General features: G+C 54.6%; 1 protein-coding gene across 3 annotated transcripts in view; it reads left to right on the plus strand.

The window, feature by feature from the left end:
* ADGRD1 (adhesion G protein-coupled receptor D1) overlaps window positions 1–24,936 on the plus strand; it is a 92,428-nt gene that overhangs the window by 61,427 nt on the left and 6,065 nt on the right. For all 3 annotated transcript variants that reach the window (XM_066371210.1, XM_066371211.1, XM_066371212.1), the window contains 8 exons: window positions 840–913; window positions 4,848–4,971; window positions 9,983–10,086; window positions 11,258–11,369; window positions 12,045–12,198; window positions 16,605–16,671; window positions 19,035–19,101; window positions 24,672–24,763. In XM_066371210.1, coding sequence (XP_066227307.1) covers window positions 840–913; window positions 4,848–4,971; window positions 9,983–10,086; window positions 11,258–11,369; window positions 12,045–12,198; window positions 16,605–16,671; window positions 19,035–19,101; window positions 24,672–24,763 — 794 coding nt within the window. The remainder of the gene's footprint in view (window positions 1–839; window positions 914–4,847; window positions 4,972–9,982; window positions 10,087–11,257; window positions 11,370–12,044; window positions 12,199–16,604; window positions 16,672–19,034; window positions 19,102–24,671; window positions 24,764–24,936) is intronic.

The following is a 24,936-nucleotide window of genomic DNA, read 5'->3' on the forward strand; positions in this document are numbered from 1 at the left end:
CCCTGGTGGAGGCAGAGGTTCTGTGTGACAAGTGAAAATGGCTCCCGGGAGCAGAGGTCACACCGTTGTCTCTCACAGAAAGGGTGGCAATGAGGACGGGGCTCACCCTGAGTGCTCAAATTAGAGATGTTTGGCTTATTGATCACAGATCAATTAGGCGTGTTTGTCCTGTGAGCCGCCTTGGTTTCTGGTGGAGCTGCTGGGTCCCTGAGCTTCTTGCATCAGTTCCTGGATGAATGTCTCATTCAGGACAGAGGGGTGGCAGCTGGGTGCCCTGAGCTGGCAGCCAGGAGAGTCCAGGAGCAGACGCTTGAGCTCCTGGGCAAGAGCGACAGTCCTAGGAACAGGGTCAGTGAGCCACTGACTTGTTAATTCTTCTGTCTATCCAGTCAACAAATACTTAGTAAGTGCCTGCTGTGAGCTAGATGCCCAGGCCAGGCCCTGGGGTAGTCAGTGAACAAGACAGCCACAGGAGGCAGAAAAAAAATCCATAAGTAAAAACGCAACGTACTGTGTGGTGATCAAGGCTATGGGAATGCAAACAGTGGGGAGGGTGGGGCAGGCACTGCTCTGAATTGGTAGGCCTCTCTCAGGGGCTAACGTGCAGCAGAGACCTGGAGGAAGGAAGGTTGTCTTGGGGGAAGGGCATTCTGAAGGGTGAGCACAGCACATGCAAAGGCCCTGAGGCTGCAGCCCCAGCCTGTGGGCCAGGACAGGGTGAAATGGAAAGTTGGCGATTTTGTGCATCACGAACCTATGGCCTCACAGCCCTGGGGGAGCGGCTCTCACTTCAGTGTTGGGCACCCAGCATTCTGAAGCATGTCACTCTCTCATTTCAGACAACCAGACAGCACCATGAGGCCACCAATGAGAGCAACCGTGTCTTCCTGTACTGCGCCTTCCTGGACTTCAGGTACCGTCTGCGAGGGAGGCTCCGGGGGAGGGGAGGGGGGGGACCACCTGGGTGCCAGGCATCCAGGCCTGTTCTCCTTATGCGCCAGTCACAATCCAGGTCCCCCATTTCTGGTGGCCATGTGGTTGCGTCCCCTGTGGAGCAGGGAGATGACTCAGGGCACTGGCCTGAGGTACGGGGACACGTTTCTTTCTGGACCACACTAGGACTTATCAGGATGCAGCCTCTTAAAGCCCAGGCCGATCTTCCAAACCCCCCTCATCTTGTTTGGCAGAGACGCCAAGGCCTCAGGATGGATGACACTTTGCTGCTACGTGGTCCAGGGAAATGGGCCCCTTTAGCATTGTCCAGAGCTCTCCTTGGGAAGTGGTCGTTCTCAAGTCCACTCAGTCTCGTGTTGATGTAGCTCTTCTGGGTTTCTTGCTTAGTTTGTATCTTTCCCATTCTTTTAGTTTACTTTACTTATCTCTATATTTAAAGTAAGTTTCTTCTCGATCGCATACAGCTGAGACTTGCTTTTTTATCCAGTCTGAACATTTCTGTTTTTGATTGGTATATTTTCGATCATTTATATGCAATGTCATTATTGGTGTTATCGGATTACAATCTATCGGATTAAAATCTGTTTTCTGATTTTTCTGTCTTTGTTCTTTTTAAATTTCTTCCATTGATTTGAGTGAGAGAGAGAGAGGAAGGGAGGAAGGGAAGAAGAGAGAGAGAGAGAGAGGAAGGGGAGGAGAAAGAGAGAGAGGGAGGAAGAGAGAAGCATCAACTCATTCCATTTAGTTGTTCTATTTAGTTGTGCACTCATTGGTTGCTTCTCATGTGTGCCCTGAGCGGGGTCAAACCCTCGACCTCAGTGCACAGGGATGGCACTCAATCCACTGAGCCACCTGGCTATCTCTATCCTTGTTCCCTTATGTCCTCTTCCTCTTCATTTAGATTTGGGGGTGAATTTTATGTCATCTTCACACCTTCGACCGACTGCTGATGTGCACGTCCCTTTAACTAGAGGTGCGAGGCGTTTGTGTCTGGAACTGATCCGCACCTACCTTCAAGTACTGTGACGTCACGTGTGTTCTGACATTCTCGTCGTAGGTCTTTTCTTTCTGGTACCTTAAAGGAATGCTACATTGCTAGTAGTATTGCTTTGGACAACTAGTGATCTTCTAGAGCAATCAGAAATAAGCACAGTAGTTGCCTACAAACCTTTATCCTCCCCCCCTACTTTGCATTTCCTGGCATAGATCAAAGTTTCCGTCTGGCATCACACGTCGCCATTAACTTCCCTCAGAGGGCAAGTCTGCAGGCAGCGCAGCCCGTATCTGTCAGTCTGAGAAAGAATTCTTTTTCATTTCGGAAAGATTGTCTCTCTGGGTGGGCGTAGAATTCTGGGTCACTTTTTTCTAGACGCTCATTTCAACCAACCAGCCGAGCAATCTATCAATACACTCTTCTTCTGAAATGGAAAACACTGTAAAGAAGCCCATGTCTACTACCTGGGGCCTTTCTGTCTGCTCCTGACCCGCTCCGGTCTCCCCAGCAGGAACCTCAGTGGGGTGACTTTTTGAGCACGTTTCTTTTTTTTTTTTTTTTTTGTATTTTTCTGAAGTGAGAAGCGGGGTGGAGGGGTGGGGTGTGGGAGTCAGACAGACTCCCACATGTGCCCGACTGGGATCCACCTGGCATGCCCACCAGGGGGCGATGCTCTGCCCATCTGGGGCGTCGCTCCATTACAGCCGGAGCCATTCTAGCACCTGAGGTGGAGGCCATGGAGCCATCCTCAGCGCCCAGGCCATCTTTGCTCCAGTGGAGCCTTGGCTGCGGAAGGGGAAGAGAGAGACAGAGAAGAAGGAGAGAGGGGAGGGTGGAGAAGCAGATGGGCGCTTCTCCTGTGTGCCCTGGCTGGGAATCGAACCTGGGTGTCGCTCCATTACATCTGGAACCATTCTAGCACCTAAGGTGGAGGCCATGGAGTCATCGTCAGTGCCCGGGCCAAACATTGCTCCAGTGGAGCCTTGGCTGCGGGAGGGGAAAAGAGAGATAGAGAGAAAGGAGAGAGGGGAGGGTGGAGAAGCAGATGGGCACTTCTCCTGTGTGCCCTGGCTGGGACTCGAACCCAGGACTTCCGCATGCCAGGCTGATGCTCTACCGCTGAGCCAACCGGCCAGGGCCTTGAGCAAGCTTCTTCAATAATTTAGGGACGACTTATATTAGTGTTCAGAGTGACTGTGCGGTCCTAGCTAGTGCCCCATTCCTTCCATTCTCCCATCACACCCTGTATCCTGTGGTGCTCACGTTTCTTGTAACAAATGTATAGTGTTTCATCATGTTTATACGCACACCCCGTGTGATGTCGACATGTGAGCTTTGCTGCTTAAGAGCAGACATCCTGGGTCACAGGGTGACACATGTTTGTGCTGTTATTGGCATAGTGGGGCTGGCCTTCCATGGCAGATTTATTTGTCCCCACTGACTCCTCGGGAAGTGGATTATAAGACCCACAGGGAGGTGACTAATTAAAGCATGGTCACACCTTCATGGCTCCACGGGGGAGATGTGCCTTTCACGGTTTGTGATTTTCAGCCACCCTTTTCCCAGGAGGGATGGTTTATGTCCCAGTGGCTGCATTCACCTAATTCAATGCCCATTAACTTCCAGGTCACTGTCTAATTGAGGTATGGCCTTCTTGCCATCGGTAGACGGGTGGAGGTGCGGTAGATAAATAACACAGCTAGGGCTGCTGGCTCTGCTCAAGGTCCTGGGAAAATTAGACCAAAGGGGCAGGTGTCGGGCGGAGGGGGGAGGGGACAGGACCCCATCTGCACATCTCTTTTCTCTGACGTCATTAGTGGGGTTTGCTGCTCTAAACTGGTGTGTCAGAGGCCCTGGCCATGCTCTTGGCCAGATGCCCCCACCATTTGTCAATGAAACTGCCTCGGAAGCCACTGTCCGGAGTCCCAGCCCTCAGCCCTAAGGCCCTCCTGAGTCACCTCCAAAGGGCCTCTCTCACCCGACCTGAAGCTCACCCACTTCCAACAGCACCAGGTCCTCCTGGGGACCCTCCGCCTCAGGGATGAGAGTGAAAATGCCACCAGCGTGTGGTCCATTCATGGATGTGCCACAGAAGCCGTAATGGACTGACTGTCCTCTTCGGTCACCCCACCTGATGGCCGCATGTATTAGTGATGCGTTCACGGCTGACATCACAGTTTAATCTGTACACATGGCAAAGCGAAACTAGAACGTTTTAAATTCTCCAACGGGGCCCCGCCAATGATTCTTCCAGGAAGAACCATCTAAATATCTATTTTCGAGTTTAAAAATACAGGAAGAGCCACAGGAGGAAACTGGAATCCCTGATATTTTCCAGGTCAGGATGAACCACCGTTGACATTTGAGCATATTGGCTTCTGGTCACTTTTGTATCAGTCTCTGCCCTCTCTCCCTGGAGGTAACCACTCTGGGCAGTTTTGTCAATGATATACGCATAATTTAATGGTTCTGTTCATAGAAAACATGATCTTTTGTTTCATGCATGAGGCATGATACATAGTATGTTGTGTTCCACCCCTGCTGGTACCCAACCTGCCGTATTTGTGGGCCCACTTTCTATGTATCCAGTCCCCAACATGGACACTGGGTTACTCTATGTCCCCAGGCATCCCCGTCACTCAGTAAATGCCCGACATGGCCCTGCACGTGGAGCCCAGAGCTGCCCTGGAAGGGATGCTGGGTCATCACACTTCATTGTTCAGTGGACACCAGCCCAGGTGCTTTCCAAAGTGATCGTGGCAACGCGGTTTTACGGCTCCCCTCTCCCAGAAGGAGCTCCTGGTGTCCCTGTGGCCTGACCGACCCCGGCCATGTTCTGCCCTCGTCAGCCAGGGAAGGTGCTGCCTCCCCACTAACCATCTTGCCCATGTATCTGCAGCTCCGGAGAAGGGGTCTGGTCGAGCGAGGGCTGTGTCCTCGTGGAAGGAAGCCTGGGCTACTCCGTCTGCCGCTGCACTCACCTCACCAACTTCGCCATCCTCATGCAGGTGGTGCCGCTGGAGGTAAGAGCCCGGGCCCCGAGGAGGTGCCCTCTCCGCATCAGTCTGAATGATGCAGCTTAGGGCAGCATGTCCTACAGGGCAGCACCCGGGGGGGCTGTCGTCAGCCTTGGGGGCAGGCAGGAGGCCCTCTGACCGGAAACATTCTGGAGGCTTTGCTTCTTTGGCAGATAGGTGTCTTTGGGCAGCCCCTGAAGATCCTGGTCCCCCTTGAGGACTGGGAGGCGGGCACACCAGCATTTCAGCCTCAGGTCCCTGGTTGTGAAAGCCTCCTATGCTCTAGGGGGAAGTCAGGACATGGCCAGTCCTGCAGAGCAATGTCCTCGCTTCTCCCTGGTATGTGTGAATGTCCAGAGACGATGTCCCCAGTGGTGACAGGCGGGTGGGTTTCTACACTGTACCCTCTGAGCATTTCTGCTGTGAGACCACAGGTGTTCTGGCGACCCCTCTCCTGTGACAGGTGTGGCCCGTCCTCCATGGCACATCGCGGCACGGGCTCTGCCTGTCGGAGAACAGACCCCCTTCTCCTGGGTTCTGTGGCCCAGGGTCTGCGTGTGTTGGGCATGAGCAAACCCTTGATGGGTTGTGTCAGTTTTGTTTGGGGTGTGTGGGTCCTACAGCAACGCCAGGGTCACACCCTGTTACCTAGGATCACGCCTCAGCCCCCACCATTCAACAAGTCCTGTCGGCCCCTAGAAGTGCGGGACCGGGGACGGGGCGGGGGGGGGGGGTGTATGTGACAGTTGTCAACAAGAAAAAACAACGCAATTCTGCTTTTGAGGAGTTTATAGTCTTGTGGGAAAAACAGATAATACACAAATTAGCAGTGGAGGAGTATTAACCTGAACATAAAAAGCCAAATTGAGAGGCAATGAGTGTTTATTTTAAACCAAAGAATAGCTACTCCGGGAAGCACTGATTTCCTACATATATCCAAATAGTTTTCCAATTAGTATGCGAATGCCAGGAGGTGTTTATGGGGAGGGAGGGGAGATCATTTTCGTGAATGGAGGAAGGAGTTTTTATTGGTCCTAATAAGCCAAGTCCTTCTGCGCAGCCGGTGCTGGTGGCACCGATTCTGAGAACGTCCTTCATTAATGTCCAGTCCTGCCACCAGGGTGTCTGCTGCCCGGCTAGTTCTGCAAATGGTTGTTTGGGATGTGAGGTTGGTTTGGGGGCTGTTTTAACTTTCCAGGGGTCTGGAGGCTGAGATGAGCAAGGCCCTTCACTGGGATGGTGGTTCCGGCTCTGTTTTCAAATGGTGCTGTTTCCAGGTGATTTCAAATAGCAGCAGTGCAGGATGGAAAGAGAGGAGAGGGCGGAGAGATGGCCGGCCGGAAGGACACTTTTCTGCAGTGTGGTCGGAGAGGTGTCTGTGAGGAAGTGACCCGTGAGCGACCAGAAGGCTAGGGCAAACATTCCAGGCTCCGAGAGGGCAGGTGCGGCGGGTGGCACCCTGGATGGAGGGCGGTGCATGCGGGACACACGTTCTGTTTGCAGAATGCGCCGAGGGTGTCACACCCAGACTGGGAATGACGTACGGTGACTCCGAAGGGGATTCCAGGCTGACCCCTACGAGTACGCGGGGGCACCACACCCCATGTATAAGCACGCCTGCCTAGTCCATGTGTTAGAGCTGGGACAGTGACCCCCTTGCCCTGCCTGTGACAAGGCCCCCCCGTGAGGAGTGGGACGTGCAGGCTTCTCCAAACCTCATCAGGGGTTGGGACACCTGGAAATCCCAACTGGGCCTGAGATGAGACCCGGACATTTTCACGGTGTCCTGCAGGCCATGAGCTTCCAGGGTTTCAGAAGGATGGTTCTGGAATCAGAGTGGAGGGTGTGTGCCCCGCGTTCACCCAGCACCCTTAGTGCTACGTGTTGGTTCAGGCAGGTGCGACCTTCACGCAACCCCCATGGCAGTGTTTTCTTTAAGGGGTGACATCCAGGGAGCAGCCACTCCCACATGAGCAAGGGGCTGCCATCCTCACTGCCACAGATAGGGTCAGGGGACTTTTCCAAGGTCACTCAGGGGGCAGAGTCTGGCCTTGAGCGACACTCTCTAAACCCCAAAGCTCGGGCTGGCCACCTCGAGCCCAGCCTCCTCCCCCGGGTCCTTTACACGGTGAGAGCTGGAGCCAGCCGTCTCCCCCTGTGATGTGGGTCGGTCTGCTGGACGGGCACAGAGGCAGAGGGGCTACACCCTCAGCAGGATGTTATTCAATACATTTCTGCATGTTGGTGGTGGGAGTAGGGGTGGGGTCAGGGAAGGGAGGCAGTTCCATCCAATAAGCTAAAAAAGGCAAGTGTGACTATAGATGATTGCAAATCTGTCACCTCTTGGTGTAGGAGACCAGATTTAGACTGTCGGGGGGAGGGGGCGTGTCTTCATAGAAGCAAATCCTATCAAGTCATTGCCAGGGAAGTTCGGCTTAAAAATGGTTTAAAATTATCCACACTAAGAGATGAAGCTTCTCATGAATGTTTAAAAAAAAACCTGAAGGCAGTTATCACAGTTGACACCAGATCCGTGGAGCATTTAGAGAACGAATGAAGACAGCAGGGATGACAGGGCTCCCAGACGGATGGATGGATGGATGGACAGACGGCTGTGGAGCCAGCATCTTTCTGAGATCCACCTCCTAGCCACAGGGAACCGGAAGGTGGGCTACGAGGACACACAGAACCCAGAACAGAGCCTGTCAGTTACGGATGCCCCCGTGAGACTCTGGCATAGACCTGAAGGAATCAGGAAGCAAGATCACACCTACAAGTAGAAAGTGAAAGAAGCTTCGCAGCCTTCCCTGGGGGGGGGGGGGGGGGGGGGAATAGCCGATGTGCAGAAACATCAGCGACATAAATGGTGAAGTGCACAGACTCTGATGCGTCTACGCCATGCACCTCCATGTTAACAGGGGAGTGATTAATCAGGGAATAATATGCACTTATTAAATAAGGAGTTATAATGATGGCAATGGACCTGGAGGGGTTTTCGAGGCATGTGAAAGGGTAGCTCAGAGGCAAAGGGCAGGGGGGAGGAATGATGGATGGTCCCACCGGGGCTGCACACAGTAGGCAAGGGGGACACCTGAGGGAGGGTGGTGCGTGGCCCCTGAGTGGGCAGAAGCCCCAGGGGCCACGCAGTGTAGGGGCTCTTTTCCCAGATGTCTGCGCCCCGATGTGTAGCCAGGCCATGCAGCCCCTTGCCTGCCCTTGGCTCCTCCGGTGGGCTCAGTGGGAGTGGTCTGGCCTGGTATCAGGAGCACTTGGCCAGGCAGGTGCACCTGGGGATGCCAGAACAGGACCCAGGTGTAGAGCAGGCAGGGAGCCTGGGGAAAACCAGGGTGGGGTACCTGGCAGCTGCAGGGAAGGAGGGAAGGACAGAATCACAAACCATGGTCTGGAGGCTGACCTCAGCCAGTGGACATATTTTATTTAGCCCATGGAGATTCTAAAAAATAGTTGTTAGTATTGCAAAACTCTATCTAAACTTTTAAATTTCTGGGTTTTGTTGTTTTTAAAAAATGAAGAGGGCTTCCACTTCTGACTGGGCCACCACTGCCCCCTACAGGCAGGGCTGTGGACGCTTACCACAGTCCCCACCATCCCCTCTCGCCCCCCTCACCCTGGTGGGGAGACAGCCATCATCGTCACGTATGCATTGTTGTCCTGCTTCTGGGAAGACAGTAAAATGTTTCCTTTTTCCTTCCAGGGTAGGAAACATTCACTAAGAGGGGAACTTTTGTCAAAGCAGGGGAAGATAAAGGGACCCCTTTTTGGAAGGACAGTCCCACTTGTTTTCATGGCCGCACGTTTCCCAGTTGGTCTCCGAGTTTATATGAAATGCCTGTCAGAAGGCACTGGAGCTTGTGGTCTCTGACTCAGAGGGACCATATCCTGAAGCAAAACTGGACTTTTCTGGCCACTTCTAAATCTGGCCGTGAGCTGGGAAAGGAAGGGCACCACTGGGTCATAGCATGCCTCCCAAGCCTCCCCCCCCCCGACCCCACAGGGCCACGTCCACTCTGAGCCCTAGTGTCTGCGCCCCGGCCCCGGCTGCCAGGGAGGCCGGACTGGTTCGGTGTGCGGCCCAATGCCAAGGTTCTGGAGCTGCATTTGTGTCCCAGGGGGGTGTAGCACACACAGGCCTGTCCTCCTCCACGGCCTCCACATGTGCCGGACACTCATCCAAGCAACTTCTGACAAACCCCTACTGTGTGCAGCTCTGTTCCCTTGGCAGACGCGTGGGGTGCCTCCCTGACACACTGCATGAGCGTGGGAAGTGCTTGCCCTGAGTTTCAGCTTCCTGCCTGTGACATGTGGGGGACCCTCTCCTCCTGCAGCGGGGGTGGGGGTCGGACACCTCCCAGCCCCAAACACTGAGCTCTGAGCACCAAGCCCCAAACGCAGAGCGCCTGCCTCCCATCTCTACCCCGGGGCCCTGGCCTGGCTCCTCTCGAGGGGCTTGTTGGCTGAGTTCTGGGCCGGTCCTGAGCGAGGGGTGTGCAGGAGCCTATGCGCTGCTTCCAGGATGGAATGAAGCTGTCCCCTGGGTTTTCAGAGCCTTTGAGGACAGACATTAGGTGTCCACGACAGGATGGTGCCCGCCTAATGTTCATCTGGGCCGTAGCCAGGCTGAAGCGCCCCTCGGGCTTGGGCCACGCTAACCACAGGGCCAGTCCCCTACTGCAGTGGTCCCCAACCCGGTCCGTGGGCCATTTGGTACCAGTCCGCAGAGAAAGAATAAATAACTTACATTATTTCCGTTTTATTTATATTTAAGTCTGAATGATGTTTTATTTTTAAAAAATGACCAGATTCCCTCTGTTACATCCGTCTAAGACTCACTCTTGACGCTTGTCTTGGTCACGTGATACATTTATCTGTCCCACCCTAAAGGCCAGTCCATGAAAATATTTTCTGACATTAAACTGGTCCGTGGCCCAAAAAAGGTTGGGGACCACTGCCCTACTGGGACCAGGCGGCTGACCCCTGTGCTCTGCTTTCTGCGCAGCTCACACTTGGACACCAGGTGGCACTCTCGTCCATCAGTTACGTCGGCTGCTCCCTGTCGGTGTTCTGCCTGGCCATCACGCTGGTCACTTTCGCCATGCTCTCGTGAGTCACCTGCTCGCCCCCGTGTCTGGGGAAGTTTGTGTAAACATGAACATCCACCCTGCCCCCTCAATCTCTCTGCTGGCATTGGCACACATGAGCTTGCAAACACCTGGACCCTGAACGTCACAGCTGAGTGACTGCTCCTGTCACTTTTTGTTTTGAGATCTGGGGTGCACTGAGGGGGCCTTGGGGTGCTGGAACGGGAGCGGACAGACTGGAGGAGCTATGGGATTATAAGGCACTGGCTTTAGCTAAGCTGGAAAGTTCTGGAAAGGGCCCACAGGTGACTGGCCAGGTGAGAGCCAGAACTGAGGATCCCCCCACCCCCTCCCAGTCCTACAAAGACATCAGAGTGGCTGCACCTCTTGGGGTCAGAAAAATGAAATGGGAAGACAGCTGTGAAGCCACACTCCCCGTGGTGGTTGTGTGTTGCTCACACCTAGCGGGCCTCCCACCCTCTGGGGCTACTCATAGAGCTTCTCCTGGAGTCCTGTGCCCCCCTCACCTGCTCATCACCTGGGCGGTTCTGTGATTCTTGGTTGGTTGGGAGGTTTGAGGCAGGCAGGTGCTCAGGGGACACATGAAGAGGTTCTGGGGGTATCCAAGCCAGGCAGGAGCAGGAGCCCAGTCAGGAGGGACCCCATACTATGCTCAGGACATTCAGTCTCTGACCCAGGTTCCTCACCTGTCAGCTCTGCACAGCGCCCCACCATGAGGAGGGGTCAGTTCTGAGGACACAGCCGTGCCAGAGACATAAACATGTCTGAGTGGGGCCGGGTGATGAGCAGGGACCCAAAGTTATGAACACACATTTCACAGCCATCAGGGCCAGAAGGAGACAGTTACAGAGTGAGGAAATATGGAGTCCCTTCACAGGCAGGGACGTCCGAGCTGCCATGCAGACAGACACCCGGGAAGGCAGCTGACCTCAGAGGAACCGCTAGTGTGGAGGCCGGGAGGCCGCAGCGGGCTGGATGACCAGAAAGGGCTGCGTCTGAGCGGCGGGCAGGGCCAGGTCATTTCTAAGAGCAGCAGGGAGCCATCGAGGTGCACGGCTGCTGGGAGAGATTTCCTCTGGGCCAGCTTCATAGAGAACTCTCTGGGGCTCCCTGGGAACTGTAAGGAGTAACCAGCTCCAGGCCCGGGCCTCACCCCTGCCCTCTGCCCTCAGCTCGGTCAGCACCATCCGGAACCAACGCTACCACATTCACGCCAACCTGTCCTTCGCCGTCCTGGTGGCCCAGGTCCTGCTGCTCATCAGCTTCCACTGCCAGCCAGGCACCGTAAGTAGGCCCTCTATCTTCCCTCTGGCATCACTAGGGTGACACCTTCTGCTACCTAGAATCCTTCAGCTCAGAATTCAGATGTACCCACCCCCAGAAAGCCAGGCCAGGATCCCACCAGGGAGACAGAGAAGACGGTGTGCAGATAGTTTCTGTGCCCATCATTCAGGTGACTAACACCTAGAGGTGGACAAACCGAAATCCCAGAATCTAGGGGTGGAAGCCACGTCACAGAGTTGCTTTCTCTGTCTCTGAACCCCCTTCCTACAGGCCTCCCCTCCCCTCCAGGGCCAGGATGGCTCCCAAAGCTCCAGGCTCCTGTCCGCCTGTCTGCAGGGAGGAGGAAAACCTCATTCCCTGGTGACTCTACTATGGGGCATAGGCAAGTCATATGCCCACTCTGAACCAATCCTGTTGCCGAGGATGGGGATGTTTATGATGATTGGCCAGGCCTGATTCCCATGCCCTCTTGAACCAATCACTGTGCCTGGGAAGGAGCATGGTGCAGGGATTGGTTACCTGTAAGTCACATGCTCCACCCAACTCACTCAGACTAGAAACAGGAGCCAGGAGGCCCAGGGAAGATCAGGCCACATGACCAGGGGATGCTGGCAGACTGAGACAGCAAGAAACCCCAGAGAGTTCTTACCCTCTGCCTCTTTGCGTGGATCCTAGATCCCGTGCCAGGTGCTGGCCATGCTCCTGCACTACTTCTTCTTGAGCGCCTTTGCCTGGATGCTGGTGGAAGGGCTGCATCTCTACAGCATGGTGATCAAGGTCTTCGGCTCTGAGGACAGCAAGCACTGCTACTACTACGGGATAGGATGGGGTAGGTGCAGATGGGAGAGGGCAGGGCAGGACGGGATGGATAGGGGTGGGACTTCCCCTTCATATTGTCCTTCTCTTCGCCTTGGAGTGGCAAGACAGAAGGAGAATCATGTTGGCCAAGCAAAAGCAAAAGTAAAAGTCTTATATCACTGGGCAACATTTGCTCCCAGCATTCCTAACTTAACTTTGGTGATCTTGACAAAGATTGATTTGGTTGGTTTTATTTCTTTTCTCAATGGTGTCTTTCTATTCCCTAGTTTATTCGTTTTTGCCACGATCTTGATTCTTTCTTTCCTTCCACTTGCTTTTGGTTCCGTGTGCTCTTTTTTCTTTTTTCCAGTATGTTAACATGAAAATTTGGGTTGTTGGTTCAAGATCTGTTTTCTTTTATTTTAACATAAGCGTTCACGGCTATAAATTCCTTCAAGCGCAGCTCTAGCTGCATTCCATAGGTTGGGTATGGGTGGCTTTGTTTTATTCGTCTGAAAGTATTTTCTCATTTGCTTTTTGACTTCTTCTTTGACACTGCTTTGGTTCTAGCATGTTGTTGAATTGTCACATATATTTTCATTTCTTGGGGTTTTTTTTTTTTCTGTTATTGATTTCTAACTTCATTCCATTGTGGACAAACAACATACATTGTATGTTTTCAGCCTTGTAAAATATATTAAAAATTAGTTTATAGCCTAATAAATGGCTTATCCTAGAGAATGTTCCATGTGCCCTTGAGAAAATAGAGAAGAAATATGTGCCCTATCTTTTTTAATATCTTTTTGTAGTGCTGTGTGGTGTGTGTGTGTGTGTGTGTGTGTGTTTTCACAGTGCCTGGGGTTATTTTCTTTCAGCCTGAAGAAATTTCTTTAGCATGTCTTGCAAGGAAAGTCTCACAGCAACAAATCTCTTCCTTTCTGTTTATCTGGAAATATTTTGTTTTATCGAAATTTCTGAAAGAGTTTTGCTAGCTATAGATTTTGGTTGACAGAGTTTTTCCTTCAGTAGATTATGTCATCTCATTGTCTTCTGGCTTCATTGTTCCCCATGATAATTCATTAATCTCTTCATCTTATTAGGGTCCCTTCTATGTAAAGACTTTGTTTTTCTCTTGATTTTTTTAAAAAAGATTTTCTCTTTGTCTTTGTCTTCCAACATTTTTATTTGGATGTATTTGGGTGTATATCTCTTTGTATTTACCTTACCTGAAGTTTGTTGAGATTCTATCTATTTTCAAGTTCACCGATTCTCTCTTCTGCCATTTCAGATCTCCTATTGAACTCCTCTACTGAAGTTTCATTTTTATGTTGTACCTTTCAGTTCAGTTATTAGGGAGGTTGGATGGAGGAAGGGAGCTCTGATCTCTCAGCTGGTCTTATCTGGTATTGAACCTCTGCCAACTTGGAGTGAGGGGATTGAGAAATGCCAGCAGCCTGCCCCCAAGGAGATGTCATGGCTTTCAATTGCGAGCTGGAGGAGAGGGACCTGTGTCCTTGATTGTCCCCTCTAGAGTAGTGCTTCCCTCGTGCTGAGTGGGGTGGAGAAGTGGGTTATGTCTTAAGTATCACAGACTCTTTCTTCTTACCCAGACTAAATAGGTCTTCCTGAATAAATTTTTCTTAATTTGCTGTATGCCCTTAGGAAAATTTATAGAGACTTTAAGTGGTTGGATGGGTTTCTTTTTTTAACTAATTTTCACTCATTATCTTTGTCTCACTGAGGAGTGGCTCTGTGGAGTTGCTCATGCCATCATTCTGGAAGTCACCTCCTCGCTGATGCGACTTGTTTGTTTAGCTTCCTTCTCACCCATCCAGGGAGCACAGGGAGACCCTGTTTCCTGCCAGAGGGGCCTGTAGCAGTTGACATGTGGTGCTTTTGCATTTGCTATAAAGCATTTACCCAGCTGTTACAAACTAGCTTCTTGTTCCTGATTTTCTTCAGACTGATTTAATTTCCACAGCCCTCATTGTGCAAGGAGAAGTGAGCATGTTTATTCTGTGCTGGGAGCTGGCTAATGCAATTTACCTGAGGGTGAAGTGAAGCCACCATGGCTTCACCTTGGTGACCTGGAGAGAGGAGGCGGGGCATCCTCCTCCAAACCGCCCGTGGCTACACGGAGCACCCTGTGCCCTGCCTGGGCGCAGGCTTGCTGCTCCTGCTGTGCTTTTCACAGCTGGGTGCCTTCGCCCACCAGGGACTCTCAGCACAAATGTCCTCTCCTCCCCGTTCTCCCCTTGGTGAGTCCAGTTCAAGCATGACCTGCTCCTCAACCCTCCCATGACTCCCCTGAGAAAGAGGGCTGCTCCCACCTGTGATTTCTTACTTCGTTTATAGTAAGGATTTATAGGGTGATATGTGACAACTACCTGTAATTGCTAGTTCCTTTATGGCTCCGGTCACACAGTTTAGAGATGTGCACGCACACATGCATGCCCATGTACACATGTGCGCGCACACACCAAGAGCCACAGCAAAGACAATGGAAATGAATTAAAGTGTTTATGAAGTTTTCTCTACAGAGAAGAACTCAGTAGTGGAATTGTTTGTTAGCTGTAAGATGGAGGGAGGGGTCATAATCCAATTGAGTTCAGCTTGGAAGGGTGTCTTATTTTGTCTGCACAGTGCTAGAGGGGGGAAAATTACTTGCCCATATTTTTAAGGGAAGAGATTTTATCTAAAATGACAGAAGGGGTGAGCTGGGAACCCTGAGTTTGCATTCCTCCTTGAGGATGTTGGCTGGACGTGTATGGTGTCTGATACCCACACGGGTCCCATGGGTCTGCGTGTGTGGCCCCCTGGGTATAAACTTTCTGCAGACTGATGGCCAGGCTGGCCTCCAGGGGGCCTGCAGCCCCGTCCCCATGTCCACTGTCCCTCACAGGTGTCGTCAGGGCTCACGAACTGTGTCCTCCCCGTCCTGATCGGGTTAGATTTCTCTTTGCGCCTAAATGGAGACAGTGCATGGGCTGCTGTGCTCACGCGACCTTCCGTTCATCACAGCTCCAGAAAGGAGCTGGATGCTGACCCAGGGCCCGGCCAGGCTGCGCTGCACGGAGAGCCCAGTGGAGAGAGCCTCTTCCCACTGGTGTGCACCTGCTCTGACCCCAGCCTCCCAGCAGCATTGCTGTCTGAGCCCCTGGGGCTCTGTTCAGAGCTGAGTGGGGGGCTGGAGGTGTCAATTCTCCAGGAAACTCCTTTCCAAAACTCCTTTCAAAGGAGATAATTTGAAACAAATACAGTAGCTCCCTCTCCCCTAATTCAGGGTTTCAGTTGCTTGCAGTCAGCCACAGCCCAAAATGTTAAATGGAAAATTCCGGAAATGAACAATTCACCAGTTTTAAATCATGCCCCACACTGAGTAACGCTATGAAATCTCACACTGTTCCCCGCCAGCCCGCCTGGGACAGGAGTCATCCCCCAGTCCGCCGTCTCCGCACTGTGCACGCTCCCTGCCTGCCGGCCACTTAGTAACTGACTCCGTGGTCAGGTCCACTGTCGAGGGGGTCACGGCGCTTGCGTTCACGAAACCCTCATTTTACAGAGAAATGCCCCATTGACATAGCTTCTTTGTCTATTGTTATACTTGCTCTATTTGATTACTGTGGGTGTTAATCTCTTACTGTGCCTAGTTTAGAAGTTAAACTTTATCTTAGGTATGGCTATTTAGGTTTAAAAATAAAAACGGTGCACAAAGTGTGCGATACTATGTGCCATTTCAGGGGGGTCTTGGAATGTCTCCCCCATGGACAAAGGGAGGACAGTTGTACTCAGAAGGGCAGGCATGGAGTCAGGACAAGCGTCTCTTCTCTCTCTGGAGCAGAGACACCCCCACACACACACACACACAGAGTCCCCCAGGGACCATGCAGCGTCAACCCCTGGCAGGCAGAGCAAAGAGTTGTTGAGTTTTTGTGTGTTTATGCCCCTCCTCCATCCTTCTACGCTAGGAATGTGCGAGAAGCCGTTTTCCTGTCTGAGTGGGTTCTGTTGAGTGCTCACTTGAGAGGGTCCATGGGTAGGTGGCGTGAGGGATGGGATCCTTGGCTGTCTCTCCCCTCGGCTCACAGCGTTCACTGCAGGGGGAGCGAGGGAGAGAGGCTGCTGTGCACAGGGACGCTGACCAGATGTCGGCCCTGGGGCAGCCCGGCCTTCCCGACAGCCAGAAGTGGGCTGTCCGCAGAAATAGAATTGGATTCATAACAGAATCTGTGTGTGCACGGCTGCGTGTGTGTGTGTGTGTGTGTATGTGTGAAAGTGCGTGTCAGCTCTCTTCACACTATTCACGCTGTAGGTTCTTGGGGGACCAGGCTGCTCTGGGTCCACACACAGCACGTGCTCTGTGCGGATCAGGTACAAAATGCTAACGAGCCCCAGCAGACGGCACAGGCTCACATGGGTCCCCTCCCGTCTCTTCAGGGTCCCCTCTTCTCATCTGTGTCATCACCATCGCATCTGCCATGGACAGCTACGGAACCAGGAACAAGTAAGTGCCGGCTCTGCCACCGAGGCCCCGTGTGCCCCAGACTCCCGGGGAAAGGACTCCGCGAGCCCAGGGACTCGACTCTTGTCTCCCATGTTCTTCAGGGGCAGGGTCAGCACGAGACTGGCGTCTCCCCCCACAACCCTCCAGTAAGAAAGCCCAGGCAGAGTGAGGACCAGCCCCGCAGTGCTCCGGGCACGCTCCCACTTTAGCACCGGCAACTGGGCTGTCAGAGGGCATCCGGGGTGGGGAGGTGGCTGGTGGGAACTGTTCCAGCCACGTGAGCTTCTGAACACGTGCTCACCCCGAGTGCAGCTGGAGTGTGTGACCCAGTAGCCCTTTTAGGGGTGGTGAGCAAGGGCTCAGTAAGGACAAGCCGAGTGTAATGTGGGGCTAGGTGTGCTCGCTGTGCACCGGGCAAGGTCGGCCGCTCATGGTGTGTGCCGACGGGACTGCACGACCAGCACACCTCCTGCCACGTGTTCGACGGCAGCTCAACCAGGATGAGGACTGCTTGGTGCCGTGGGCCAGGCCAGGGGTTCAAGTGCAGAAATATGATTTCCTCTCCGTGCAAGATATAAGGGCTTTAGCTCAGGTGTCTTTGGGGAGGCAGCCCCTCCCCTGGGCCGAGCTCAGGAGCCACTGAGTGAGAGTCCCCATAGAAGAGAAAAGATGTTACGTTGTCACAGCTCCAGGACAAGACATTTTCAGCAGAATGGTTAAATTGGGAGGAATCTGGCCTTTTCCACATCGGGGCAGCGGTACTCTGGAGACAGGCTCACAGAGGACGCTCATCTGAGCACACACAGGAACAAGAATAACCAAAGAGACCAAGCAGACCACACATAAAAGACACTGTTTTGTCGCAAAGCCCCTTCCTTTCAACCCTGGACTGTTTCCGGGGTTGAGGCACAAATTAGAAAAGGAAACGTCTCGTCAGACACATTTCCGTGGCGTTTGCTCCGTTTTGTTCCATCTGGAGCTTGCAGCCCTGCGTCCGCCCACGGCACGGCCGGGGGACTGTCTCTGACACAAGCGTTTCCCGTGCACGAGTGCGAGGGCCAGGCAGCCCCCACAAAGGGGCAGGAAGCTCACTGAGTCTCGGAGCAGGGCCGGGTGCCAGGAGACCCTCATTGACTTACAACTCGACCTGACAATGTGGGGAAGCCCAAGCTTTTTGTGCAGAGCCATCCCCTCGGGAGCCTGGGCTGGAGCGGTCCTCTGCAGAGGCCGCACTCCGGCGGGCTGCGCGTGCGTCCCCAGACGGGAGGCCTCTGCTCTCTGTGCTCTGGGTGCCTGGACAGAGATGAGCATGTTGGAGGGGCTGTCACCTGTTTGGGGGCTCCTAGGGTCTCTGGCCCAGGAGGTCTCAGGGGACAAATAGGGTCAGAAAGGCAGGGCATCTGATGAGTGGACTTGAATTACCTAACCACCCAACCTCTCTGGGCCTCAGATTCCTCAGCTGCAGGGGGAGCAGCCAGCCCTGCCTCAGGGGCGGGGGCACGGTGGGGGTGAGGCGTGCAGCATGGGCTTGGACATGCTGTAGGCAGACGTGTGGTCAGTGAGCAGTCCCTGAAGGGTGAAGGAGGCAGCCCCGCCCGGTCGTCCCCACTGTGGGTTGGTGAGGACCGTGCTGTGCACATGGCCAAGCCCCGGCGCTGTCCCCACGTCAGGAGAGACGAGGTGTCTCAGGAAACCCCAGGCTCTTGGCTGGTTTGATGCTCTGGGAGAAAAATGAGATTGTCCAGGAGCTGGTCTTCCTGTCTGAGTCCCTGAAGATACATTTGAGAAGCCAGGGGGGATTTCACATCCTCACACTGGACCCCGCATCCAAGAACAGGCTTCTTGGAAGGTCAGAGCCATTGCTGGGAACCACCGGGACGCTTCTTCTGGACCGAGAGGCACTGCCCAGAGGTGTCAGTGACCCACACATAGCTGACGAGCAGAGAAAATGGTCAGTGTTGTGTCATGTGGTGACTCATTGGCCCCCTGACCCCCTACAGTGAGGTCAGTGTTTGCAGCGCTCTGGAAGAGAGCCAGGCCAGGCCAAGGTCTTTACATTTATTTTTTATAATAAAATTAGAAGCCACTTTGGCTCCTGCCTGAACTTTTGCAAGGCGAAGCTCTCTACTCCCTGGGGGCTGTGAAAGCTCTTTGTTCCTTGAGCCCATCTGCAAACCTGAAAAGTCCATCCAAGCACAGAGGCAGAGGTCACCGTGGATAGGACAAAGCACAGGTGTTGGCGTGAGCAATGTCACGTGACTGTGCCCGGGCTGACCCCACGCTGACCTGGCAGCTCCTGCTGGGCGGAGGGGCCCGGGGCCAGAGCACAGGTTGTTGGAGTAACGTCCTGCTTCCCTCCACAGCTGCTGGCTGTCCCTCCACAGTGGCGCCATCTGGGCCTTCGTAGCACCTGCCCTGCTCATCATTGTGGTAGGTCCCCTGCCCTGAGGGCAGAAGGGCACGGACAGGCTGGGAGGAGAGAGGACTGGCGGGGAGGGGGATGTGAGGGATGTGGGCCTGGTGGCTGAGGTGGCTCTGCCTGGGCAGCCAGCATGGTTCCTGTCCCCTCCTGGGGGGTGGCCCAGACTCTCCCTTCCCCAAACGATAGGCTGGGGGATGAGGCGCTGGTTTCCAGGTAGAGCCACGGGTGTGGGTGCAGGGGCTGAGGTCAGGGGCCGCTGGGATTCTAGGGCTGCAGAAAACCACACCCGAACGACGGTTAGAACTCCTGTGGTCACAGGGCCAGGAAGGCCCGCTTGAGTCGAGCAGAGAAGGGGGTTTTCAGCCCACAGGCAGGAGCATTTTCTGTCACTGCTGGGCCAGGGGTCAGACAAGCCCTCTGTGTGTGTGTGTGTGTGTGTGTGTGTGTCCCCCAAAGCTGCTTCCCTGAGAGCTGGCTCCTTCCTCGATGATTGTCCTAGTGCTGGTAACAAACTCTGGGATCATGGGAACTCCAGTGACAACTGTCAGGGTAGGGGAATGCCTTTGTTGTCCTCTTGAAGGGGCTGGCCCCTCCCTCCCTGGGCTGGGCCCCAGGCCATGCTGGGCTGGCAACTTCAAACTGTTCTCCCAGCCCTGTGACAAGTCACGCTTTCCACGTCACCAGTGAGGGCAGTCCACAGGGACTTCGGGGAGGGTCTGTGGGTGATACAGACACATCATCCTGTGGCCCTCCTGCCCCCCCCCAGCTGCTACCTTGCAAGCACCTTGGACTCTGTTGTGCATTCAGGGCGCCGACCAACCGTCACGTGGGCCCTGGCGGGTAATTAGAAAGGAATCAAGGGAAGCAGCTTGGAGACCTCGTTTATTGCCTCTGAATTAAAATTCCCCTCAGACGTGCCCGTGCCGTGGGACAGAGCAGCAGTGTCTTGTTGGGAAAGGGTTTCCAGAGAACAGACTGAGGGGATACATCGCTGGGTCACTGTCGTCTGTTAGGGACAGGGGGGTGCAGCCTCATCCAGGGGACTCAGCTCCCCTCCACACCCATCCCCTGCCAGGTGATATATGCTCTGGGCTGTCTGAAGGCAGTGGTGATATCCTTGGTGAGGTGTGGGCTCTGCTGGCCTCCTGGGTCCTCTGCGACCGCAACCCCCATGCCGAGAGGACAGGGCTGGAGGGCTTCTGTGCTCCCAGCTTGGGAGGCTATGTGGGTCCACCGGCTGCTCCATGGGGTCCCAGTGGGGGCCTGGTGGGTGGGGGAGGGACAACAAGGAGACAGGGCTGTGTGGACATTGGCCGTGGCCCCTCCCACGCTGCTGCCCCTCCTGCCCTCTCTGCTCTGGTCAGATGTGGATGAGGGTCCTCACCCTCTGGTCCTGGGGAGTCTGGGCACGTGGAGGCTCCAGCAGGTGGTCACAGGGCAAGACAGTAAGGCCAGGCTCCCCCCAGGCTCCCTCGTGCAGAGCTGGGGGCACAGGGGCTGCTCCATCCTCCACAGGCCCCAGCCCCGGCCACAGGGTTCCCTCTGCCCTCAGTTCCTCCCGACTCACAGGAGCCCGTGCCCAAGGCACCTTGCTACCCTGTCTCTTTCTAGTTGCTGGCTCTGGGCGGAACGATGCCTGGCTGTTTTCTTTGTCTCCGATGGTCAGAATCTCATCCCTGTGTCACCTCTGCGAGTGGAGGGGAGGTCACCCTCTGTCTGTAAGGGAAAGTCCTTCTGGATGGGCCCCGAGCTGGGGGACAGGAACAGGGCCATGTCCTGAGAGCACCGAGCTGAGTGCATGGCTCTTCAGATAATCACTCTCAGCTGGGAGGCAGCACGTTGTCATGGTGATGTTATTGAGCTTTCAAATCCAGGGCTGTCCCCATCCCCAGGGCTGCCCGAGGCTCTCGTCCGCAGTCACTTTGTCACCAGCCTTTTCGGGATTATGGGGGCTTCCGTCAGAGATCCTGGCCCCCGCCTCCACTCTCTGGGGTCTGGCTGGGTCCTCGCATCTCCAAGCGAAACGGAGACGATTTCTGCCACAGACACCAGCCTCCTTCAGGAGTTCTATGCTTGGCCATCCAGGAGGGAGGTTTATAGGAAACATCGTGACAGACTTTTGAGGGGGAACGTTTGTAAGCCCCATGTCCCCGGTTCTCTCCCTGTCCCGACTTGACCTCCAGATCTGCAGGCCCCGGTCAGGGCTGGCCCGTCCCGGACGTTCCCAGGTGACCTGAGTTTTTCTCCGACTTTAGTCAGGGACAACGGGGGTCCGTAGGCTGCAGACTGGGTCCTTCTTCTCCACCCACTAAGGCATGGGGTCCCCTATCAGGATCCCTGTGTCCCCCAGGCTTGCTGTGGCCCTGCTGTCGTTCCTGAGGGGGTGTGACCTACAGGCCCTCTGGCTCAGCCCCCTCCTCGAGGTCAAGCTCCCAGACAGTGTTAACATGGAGCCAGTTTGAGGTCCACGGTGCTCCCCAGGGAAGCTGGAGAGCGCAGGGCGGCGGGGAGGGAGTTGTGGGCTGTAAAGGGTTCCTCAGTGTCCTAGTCAAGTGCAGCAGTCAGCTAACCATGGCTCGAGGTGGCCCGCTGCCCGTGTTTGTAGATGAGCTTTTACTGGGACACAGACAGCATTTAGGATGGTTTGCATGTTGCCATACAGACTGAGCCCGCCAAGCCAGATGTGTTGACTACCTGGGCCTGGGCAGAGAAAGCCCCCCGGCGAAGACCCCCCGGATTTTGAGTGCACATCCCACTCTTTGTTTTGCTGAAATGCAATCCGAGAATTATTCCTTTGACATCTGTCCTGAGTAGCCAGTTGGCTCTTCCAACGCAGAGACACCCAGCTGAGGAAATGCCCGAGACTCGTGTCCCCTGTGCCCCCACACACACACCGCAGGGCCTTGTCTGATGGGCAGCAGGGCACACACCAGGATGAGTGACATGCAGTTGTGTTTCCGTGAAATTCCAGGTTGGTTTCTCACCATCTCCCTCCCCTTAGTTGTGCACTGATGGGGGCGTGGAGGTTAGCTTTGTGCTTACTGAGGAGGAGGAAGTGTGGGTGCTGATGAGATCAGACCCAGGCAGAGAGAGAGAGAGAGAGAGAGAGAGAGAGAGAGAAATCAATAAACCCCAGCAAAACCTGTGGGCAGACGGGGGCGGCAGTGAATTGTAACAGCTGATAATAGGAGCCACTGAACCGTTCTCCCCACACTTTTGTTCTGAGTCGTAGAGAGGCCAGCCGGTGACAAAGGACCTGGGATCTAATTAATCATCTGTGGCATTGTGATGTTTGTAAAACACTTTGCCATAATTTGATCATCTGTTCAGTGGCCACACTGTGGAGTTGGCAAACAGCTGCCTTTGTATCCGTGACTTCTCACCTGAGAGGCTGGTGTGTGTGTGTGTGTGTGTGTGTGTGTGTGTGTGTGTGTGTGCAGAATACGCCTCTCACCAGCAGCATCAGAGGGGGTTGTGATGAGACCTCCAAGCTAACATGCATGTTGGTGGATAGACCTCCGGGCTCTTGTGGATGTGGATGATTATGATGAGACCTCCACTCGCATGTGGGGCATTCGAGCTTCTCTCTGGAGGCTGTCGGATATGCTGTCCTGGTCCCCGGTCCCGGCTCCATGGTCTCCCCACTACCTTCCCGAACCGCTGGGACACTTCACATGTGAATCTCTTTTCCTCCCGAGCCTGAGGACGCTACTGCAACTTTCAGAGGAGGAAAAGATTTCTATTATTTCCCTTTTAATTTTTCAAAACTGAAACTTAGTTAAGTCGTTTGGTTTTTGACTCATAACACATGGTTAGACATTGGAAAGAATAAGGCCGTAGAATATGTAGGGGTAGCGTCTGCCATCGCTCTCTCTCAACCCGCGGTTTCCTGTCTCCGCCACACGGGCAACCCTGACACCGACTTCCTGTGCGTGCCAGGGGCTTCACGCAGAACCGGAGGGATGGCCGCTACATACTCCCCTGGAATACAAGGGAGCAGTGGGGGAAGGAGGCGTGTGAAAACCAAACCATTTAGAACTCTAGAAACTATCCAGAGGCATAAGAGTGGAGAGCATTGAGTCAAGGAGAAAAGCCACTGAATCCTGGTGAAGAGTGGCAGGATCTGTGGTGTTTTGAGGTGTCCTCCCTACTTCCTGCCCTCTGTCCCCACCTGGAGCCATGGAGACACAGCGCCTCCAAGCAGACGCCCCACGCCGGCCTGCTTTCAGGCCGAAGCCATTCTCAGACGTTCGCTCTGTTCTCTGGAGCTGAGGTCCCCACCTCGCTCCTGATCTGGCTGAGCGTCTTCCTTGTGGCTGGACAGTCATGTCTGTTACCTCCTCCATGTTCCCCTGACCTCGGGAGAGACGCCCACAACCACAACCACCCCTGTTCTACTGGAGAGACGAGGGGGCCGGCGGGCTGGGAGCCGCCAGGGGGTGAGCTGCCCACTTAAGACAAGGAACCAAGCTGGAAGCAACGATTGGGTCTTTCTCTGCCTGTTGGGGAAGAGTGAATAGGCCCGAAGGGGAAAGTGCTGAAGCCCCATGTCTCCTCTCCCTCAAAGGCTCCTGCTGACTCAGGACCAGGAGCTGGGAGGGGGTGGGGGTGCAGGACCAGGGCTGGGGGTGGGAATGACCCTCCAGGGGCCACAGTGCCCAGGAGTCTGCAAGGGCTCCTGAGATGATGTGGGACCACAGCAGGTGCTCAGCCCTGTAGGAGACCTTTGAATGCAGGTACCTAGGCTGGGGAGGCAGGTGTGCGTGCGGTGCGGCCGCCGCCCAGCAGGAAGGGTGGATCATTTTCTGCAGCTCTATTCAGAGTCTATGGCGCTGAACCCTGCGTACGCCAGGTCGGGTGGGGGACGGCTCCTCCCTTCCGTTGCTGCCTGTGGTCGGCCTGAAAGTTCACACGTGGGGTTTTGGCCTCCCTGATTCTGTAAATGACCTCAGAGTTTCCAAACACAAGGAGGACATTGCGCTGTCCTGACTTCAGGTGCAGACCTCACAGCTGAGGGAACTCAGAGCTGTCGCCCCTTCCTGTCACCTGCTCTGACGCAGCCTCTCCTTCAGCACCTTGGAGAGCTGCCCATGGGCAGGGGACAGGTTGTGCTGGAGTGGTCAGGCCTCTCCACAACACCCTCACCTTGCCCCACAGACCCCAAGGCAGGTTCCCAGTAAGAAGGCGGCCCGGGGCGGAAGGTGGGTGCATCTGGGGTGGGCACAAGGTGAGCCAGGAAGTGTGGGGGACTTTGCAGGTGCTCTCGGTGTCTTTGCCTTTTGTCATCACATGGAGAAACTGAGGTTCAGAGGACACACGTGAGTCCTCCCCAGGGGGATGCAGTGAGCCAGGGCTCTGTTCGCTGTGCTCATGGGGACCAGAATGGGCGTGTTTTGCTGTCTTTTCTGTGTCACGCAGAGTTGAGCCCTCAGAGAGCAGTGGGCAAATGCTTGGGGACGTGGGTTATATCTCTCCAGAGTGTTTGCAGCCCTGGGGGGGGGGGGCAGGAGGAGTCAGGTTAGGTGACCAGCAGGGGCAGCTCCAGCCCTCACCATCTCTCCTGTCCCCCGCTGTGCAGGTCAACATGGGTATCCTCATCGCCGTGACCAGGGTCATCTCACAGATCAGCACGGACAACTATAAGGTCCATGGAGATCCCAGTGCCTTCAAGTAAGCTGGCCCCGCGGTGCAGGGGTGATGCTGCCCACCGTGCCCCCCGTCCTACACACGGGCGGCTCAGGACACCGCACCCCTGGGGGTGTCCAGGTGGTGTCTCTCTGGATCCGTGCAGCACCTTCACATGCCTGTCTGTGTGATCATCACTTGTGGTCACTTCCCGAGGG

This window comes from Saccopteryx leptura, chromosome 2 (genome assembly GCF_036850995.1).
Source record: "Saccopteryx leptura isolate mSacLep1 chromosome 2, mSacLep1_pri_phased_curated, whole genome shotgun sequence".
Taxonomy (NCBI): domain Eukaryota; kingdom Metazoa; phylum Chordata; class Mammalia; order Chiroptera; family Emballonuridae; genus Saccopteryx; species Saccopteryx leptura.